Source organism: Elephantulus edwardii, unplaced genomic scaffold (assembly GCF_000299155.1).
Source record: "Elephantulus edwardii isolate Elephantulus edwardi_28Jun2011 unplaced genomic scaffold, EleEdw1.0 scaffold00164, whole genome shotgun sequence".
Lineage (NCBI taxonomy): Eukaryota > Metazoa > Chordata > Mammalia > Macroscelidea > Macroscelididae > Elephantulus > Elephantulus edwardii.
In genome coordinates, this window is record NW_006399914.1 from 6,460,729 (window position 1) to 6,467,937 (window position 7,209).

Genomic DNA, 7,209 nt, shown 5'->3' on the forward strand with positions numbered 1-7,209 from the left:
ACTTCAATATGGGTTACATCTCCACATCAAGAATATAAAAATCTCTACCATGGAATCAATAGATAATCATGTTAAATGAACAAAATTAGTTCATTTTACTTGGTCCATAATTAAATCCATGGTAACAGGAGTCAAGAAATCAAAAGATGTGTTACTTTGGGAAACACCTCTCCAAGAGCAAAAAAGAAAAGATGCCACTTTGAACTTGATCTGAGCCAGGGTCTTTTCAATTACTTCCTATGCATCTGAAAGTTGGACAGTGAACAAGGATGATAGAAGAAATAATGCCTTAGAATTGTGATGCTGGAAAAGAGTACTGAATATCCCATGGAGTGCCAAAAGAATGAAATATATTTTGAAGGAAGTACAACCACAGTGCTCCTTAGAGTCAAGAATGGCGAAACTTCGTCTCACTTTAGCCATATTTTCAGGAGTCCTTGGAAAGAGACATTACGCTGGGACAGCGAGAGGTCAGAGAACAAGATGAAGACGTTTCACAAGCTGGACTGACACAGTGACTACCACAAAGTGCCTGAACATGACGAGGATCATGGGGATGGGACAAGAAAGGGTAAGATTCACATCTGTTGTTCACAGGGTTGCTCTAAGTTGTAGTCAATTTGATGATAGTGAACAATGTAACAAGTCTGTCTTAATGTTACAGCTGTCTACTCCATTGTTCATTTTTTTCCTAAAGAGGTGTTCTGTTGGGTTTTTTTTTTAATGACAAATGTCAAAAGACTTTCAAAACTCTTTAAAGCAGTAATTTAAAAACCCCCAAGGCTGTCATGTTAATTCCAGCCCATATCAACATTACAGGACAGAGTAGAACTTCCTTGTAGGGCTTCCAAGGCTGTAATCTTTACAGCTGTGGCATACTGCCACATCTCTCTACTGTGAATCATCTAATGGGTTTGAACTGAGACCTTTCTAGCAGCTTAACCTTGCTTAATCTTCTTAACATGGGCTCCTTTTAAAAAGATCAAGCAGATCTTAAATAGAAAGATGTGTATACAGTGCTTTATTTCACTAGTATACTTATATTGACTCAATCTTGCACTGACCTTCACTGCCCTGTCTCCTGAGGCTGCATCTACATTTTCAATCCAGTCTCCTGGACTGGAGTTCCAACCACCTCCATTTGAACGCCTGGACTCAGTGCCAATAGATCCTTGATGCTGACTCACTAATCCAGTACCAACTTACTAAAAATGGATCTTTTATACTCCTATTCAGGTAACTGGCACAGTTCAAGGATTCTGGTCAAAAGTTGTCAGTTCATTTGTCTTCTTCCCCTTTAAAAAGCAAGCTCAACATGAAATTTTCCAAATTTTAATTTTCTCATATTAATTTTGAAAAGAATTATTCTCCACTTAAATATTTATTTAACACACTACCCTCATCCTCTGGTGATCTAGTGGTGAGGTGCTGTGCTACCACCCAAAGGTATGTGGTTTGAATTCACCAGCTGCTCCATAGGAGAAAGAGACTTACTCTCCTGTGTGATTTACACCCTCTGAAAACCCAATGGAGAGTCAGCTATGGGTTGGGTCAACAACAACATCCTTACCATTTAGCCATGCTTTTTTTTTTTCCTCTGCTAGGCTCTATTGTTGTTAGGTACCACTGAGTTGAGAACGACTCATAATGACCCTATGAACAAAAGATCTGAACTGTGTTCTATTCTGTGCCATCCTGACAATTTCTGACACATAAGAGCTTCTTCTCTTTAGCTAGCCCTCTGGCTTTCCCAGCATCATGTCCCTCTCCAAGAAATAGCCCCTCCTAGCAACAAGCCCAAAGTATGTGAGGTGAAGCCTCTTCCTTCTTGGCTCCAAAGGGCACTCTGACCACACACTCTCCAAGATATATCTGTTTGTTCTTTTGGCCATTTATGAGATGTTCAATACTCTTCTCCAATACCACAGCTCAAAGGCATCAATTCTTCTGCTGTCATCATTATTCATCCTCCAGCTCTCAGATGCACAGCAAGTGATTGGAAAGACCATGGCCTGAATCACACACGTTAGTCCTCAAACTTACATCCTTACTCCTCAATAATTCCGAGAGGTCCTTAATCACAGATTTTCCCAGTGCAATGTGTCTCCTTTATTTCCTGACTGCTGGTACCAAGGGTGTTAATTGTGGATCCAAGAAAGAAGCTGTTAACAGTTTCAATCTTTTCTCTAACCATCATGATGTTACCTATCAGTTCAGTGGTGAGATTCTTTGTTTTCTTGACACTGAGATGCAATCCATACCAAAGGCTGCATTTCTTGCTCTTCTGCAAGAAGTGCTTCAAGTCCTCCTCATTTTCAGCAAGCAAGGTTGCGTCATCTGCATAATGCAGGTTATTGATGAGTCTCCCTCCAATCCCAGTGCCACACTCCTCTTCATAGAGTTCAGCTTCTTGAATAATTTGCTCAGCATACAGATTAAATAGGTATGAAGAGAGAAAACAACCCTAATACATCCTTTCTCAATTTTAAACCATGCAGTGTTCCCTTGCTCTGCTCACACAGCAGCCTCCTGGACCATGTATAGGTTTCACATAAGCACAATTAAGTGCTCTGGAACTCCCATTCTTCTTAATATCACCCACTGTTCGTTATGATTCACACAGTCAAATGCCTTTGCATAGTCAATAAAGAACAAATAAAACATTCTTCTGGTATTCTTTACTTTAAGCCATTTGATGTCTAGGGCGAGAAGAATGTGAATCTCAGAGCACTTATCTGTGCTCATGAGAAACCTACACGTACACCAGGAGCTGCTGTGTGAACAGAGCAAGGGAACACTACATGGTTTAAAATTAAGAAAGGAGTATGCCAGGGTTGTGTTCTCTCTCCATACCTATTCAATGTGTATGCTTAGCAAATTATTGAGAAGATGGATTCTATGAAGAAGACTGTGGCATCAGGACTGGAGGGAGACTCATCAATAACCTGCATTATGTAGATGACACACTTTCCTTACTAAAAGTGAGGAGGATTTGAAGCACTTCTTGCAGAAGAGCAAGAAATGCAGTCTTTGGTATGGATTGCATCTCTATGTCAAGAAAACAGATTTTTATCATTGGACCTATAGGCAACATCATGATGGATGGAGAAGAGATGGAAACTGTCAACAATTCTCTTAGTTAGATCCACAATTAACACCGTTGGTAACAGCAGTCAGGAAATCAGGAGACTGATTATCTGCACTGGGAAAGTCTGCAATTAGGGACCACTCCACATTATTGCGGAGTAATGATGTGATGACGAAGGTTCGTCTGATTCAGGCCATAGTCTTTCTGATTACTTGCTATTCATCTGAATAATGAATAAAGATGACAGAAAAAAGTTGTGATGCCTTTGAGCTGTGGTGTTGGAAAAAAACAATGAAGAGCCCATAGACTGCCAAAAGAACAGACAGATACGTTGCAGAGAGGGTGCAGACAGAGCGCTCTTTGAAGGTAAGGCTGATGAGGCTTCACCTCTCACAGTTCGGGCATATTGCTAAGAGAGGCTAGTTCTTGGAGAGGGACATGATGCTTGGTAGAAGTCAGTGAAGGAGAAAAAGAGCTTTGACCAGGTGGACTGACATGGTGACTGCCACAATGGGTTCTAATGTGTCAGGAAGCGTGAGGATGGCACAGAATAGGACAGGGTTCAGATCTATTGTTCATAGGATCACCATGGGCCATACTCAACTTAACAGCCCCTAACAACAACAACAACAATAACAACAACAACAATAACAACAACAACAATATCATATACATTTCATTTCCTTTAAGAGTGCTTAACAAGCTATGTCTTAATGATCTAACACTGCTATAATGAACAGACCACAAGTGAAAAACTTTAACATACAAAAATGTATTCTCTTACAGATTAGAAGGGTAGAAGTCCAAATTCAGGGTGCCAGCTTTGGGGAAAGGCCCTTTCTTTTGTTTATGGTAGACAGTTCTTGTTTCCTTCAGCCTGTTGTCCCTGAAGATCTCCATGTGTCAAGGAGCTTTATGAGATAGGAGCCCAGATCTGAAAAAGTACCCTTCATTCCTGGCGATTACTTTGACGGTACTGAGGTCCCTCCGAAATTTATGTCATTGTCATAAGCAAAACACTTTCAACCCATCCCACTGCTTTATCACAAAAGTCTTACTTGAACTACTAGTCTATATTCTATTAAGAAACAAAATTCCTCTTCATCTATATTAATTTAGAACCTGGGTTATTCACTTTTAAAGAACAGTGGTTAAACAAGTACAAAACATATATTTCCATTACAAATGTAAGAAACTGGGAGAGGAAAAAGGGCCACAGGCACCAAGCAAGATAAATATCCAGCAAAACAATTTATACTACTCACCCTCAAGGCTTGAAAATAATTTTTATTCTCTGAGACCATGTCGGCACTGTTTCTGCCCTCTAGACTCTGGGGGCCGGCCTTTATTTCTGTGCTCACAGTGTAGGCTTCTTGGCTACTGAGGCCTACTTGGAGAGCATCTCTGCTCCCTTGGCTTTGGGCAGACTTGATAAATTAGTCAGACTAGATGGTGACCCTGCCTCCTTGATAGGCCCCATTCTTCTGTTCACTAGGGCATGGTAGCTTATCCCTTCAGTTTTGGGTGGTGGCCCCATCTTGAAGGCAGCTCGACACCTGGAATCTAGTTGGCAAAGATTTGACTCTTTGAACCTAGGAAACTGTGACCTTACCCTTAGAAATCCCAGAAGTCATGCTCCCACACTTTGAGATCCCAGGAGTTGTGCCCTTACCCTTTGAGACTGAGACAGCTCTTCTGCCCTTGCTCCTTAGTCCTTGTAAGAGGCCAGGGTAGCCTCTGTCTGCTCTAGCAAATGTTACAAAGCTCTTTAGCTTTGCCAACAAATGCCCAGAGTTATTTCACTCCACTAGTAAGCCCAAAGGCACACAACTTTCTAGCTTTGTGGTACAGCAAGCCTAGTTTTACTTTTAAGCGCCAAAACGGTCCCACTTCTACCAGGACATCTCCTGCCTGAAGGCATTCTGCTTGCTCGCTCCACAGGTAGACTTCCATGCTGTCTTGTGTCAGTCTCCATCTCTGTCCAAGTATCATAGTTCTACTGATACTGTTTCTCTGCCTCTACTTCTTGTAGTCTGCACCATATCTGGTGCTTTCTTCTGAGCCTTCACCAGAATTGTCTCTGATGTTTATTATTCCACCAGTCATCTAAGGCAATCTAGGATTTTGCTACTAGACACCTTGAAACATTTCCAGACTGCTCATTATCCAATTCCAAAACCGTGTCCACATTTAAAGTGTTTATTAGTTTATAAGGTACCATCCCACTCTAATGGTACGAAACTGTCTTAGTGACATAAAGCTGCTATAATAGAGAGACCATAAGCAGATGGTGTTAACAAAGAGAAATTGATTCTCTTGTACTATAGGAGGGTCCCAATTCAGAATACTAACTCTAAGGGAAGGCTTGCTCTCTGTCAGTTGTGGTAAACAGGTGTTTCCATCAGCATATGTAGGTATTCCTTGGAGACCCTAATCTTTCCCCAGGCTCAAAGGGCTTTATCATATATGAGCCCAGATAAAAAAAGAGTCATTCCATTTCCAGTGATTATTCCTTGGTGGTATTTGTTGTTGCTGTTCAAGGTGAAACTGACCCATAGCTGAAAACCCTCTAGTGGGTTTTCAGAGGCTGTAAATTGCACAGAAAAAGATTTTCCATTCTTCTCCCACAGAGCAGCTGGTGGATTTGAACTGTGTGCCTTTGGGATAGTAGTACCGTTTCTTACCTGTAGGCCATCTGAATTCTCTTGGCATTATGATAGGTCCCCCCTTTCCTTGCTCACTTTCCTCAGGCAAGATAAAAAGTATTACAAGTCACATTCTAGAGGAACTCTCCTTACATCTGATTATGGCTGTGACTGAATTAGAAGCGCTGCATTCCAATTTTAATCCTTCTGTAACTTGGTTTCTTAGAACATGGTGGATTCAATACAGTTTCCACTATAGACTGTATGTACAACAGCCCTAAACCCTCCTCTATTCTTTGCCAATCTTATTGTCTCTGAAACATCTACTCCATTACCCTAGCCATGGAAACAATCCAACTCATCAAGGGTCTTCCTCTCTTGTGCTGTCCCTCCACCCTCCCCTAGCATGACATCCCTCTCCAAGGACTGGTCTGGCATCTATATCAATCTTGAGGGAGAAAAAATTTAAAACAATCCAAGAAAACTATATCATTTCATTCCTTGTTACATATGTTCAACATTTTACCTAATAACTTATATAGACAAGACAACTACTTTGTTTCTATTCCTAACCTAAGACTTACAGGTCACAAGTGCAATCTTAGTTATTTAATTTGTGGTTGAGTATAAGTCAAGACATCTAACAGGGAATTACATGGAGTCAGAGCATTCTGTGGGCAATGGGAAAGTAGATCACGCCCTGTACCTGGAGAATCTGAGGACAGTCAACACATAAAATAAGAGGTATTGGAATGGGGGAAAGAAATAAATAACCTCATTTAAAATTTGACATTCAATGAAGTGAAATGAAGACTTGAAGCACTTACTGAAGAAGACTAAAGTCTTCCATATGGATTACAGCTCAACATCAAGAAAACAAAAATCCTCACCATCTTTACCACTAGACATCATGACCAATTACATCATTTTACTTGGATCCACAATCAACACCTATAGTAATAGCAGTCAAGAAATCAAAAGATGTAAGTACATTGGGAAAACACGCTATCAAAGACTTCTCCAGAATACTAAGGACCAAGAATGTCAATGTGAAGACCAAGGTGTGTATGATTCCACCTATCGTCTTTTCAGTTACTTTCTATGCATCTGAAAGATGCAATGAATAAAGATGATAGATGAATAAGCAATGCCTTAGAATTGTAATGCTGGAGAAGAGTACTGAATATCCAATGGACTACGCAAAGAATAAACAAGTCAGCTTGGAGGAAGTGCAACTAAGTACATCTTTAGAAGGATGGTGAAACTTCATCTTACTTTGGAATACTTGGGGCATGTTATCAGGACGGGCCAGTTCTTGGAAAAAGACAACATGTCGGAAAGGTGCAGGGTCAAGAAAAGAGAGGAAGGCCCTCAATGTGATAGACTGACACAGTAACTGTAAAAACAGGTTTGAGCATATCAGAGCTTGTGAGGATAGTGTAGGATAGAGGAAGATTTAGAGCTGTTGTTCACAGG

At 40.7% G+C, this 7,209-nt stretch overlaps 1 protein-coding gene across 1 annotated transcript in view; it reads right to left on the reverse strand.

Annotated features, from left to right (window-relative positions):
* The window catches only part of SPPL2A (signal peptide peptidase like 2A), a 66,069-nt gene extending 61,028 nt beyond the window's left edge, over positions 1 to 5,041 (reverse strand). The window contains exon 1 of the mRNA XM_006895332.1: positions 4,955 to 5,041. Within this exon, the coding sequence (XP_006895394.1) occupies positions 4,955 to 5,041 (87 nt within the window). The remainder of the gene's footprint in view (positions 1 to 4,954) is intronic.
* Positions 5,042 to 7,209: the final 2,168 nt, after the last annotated feature.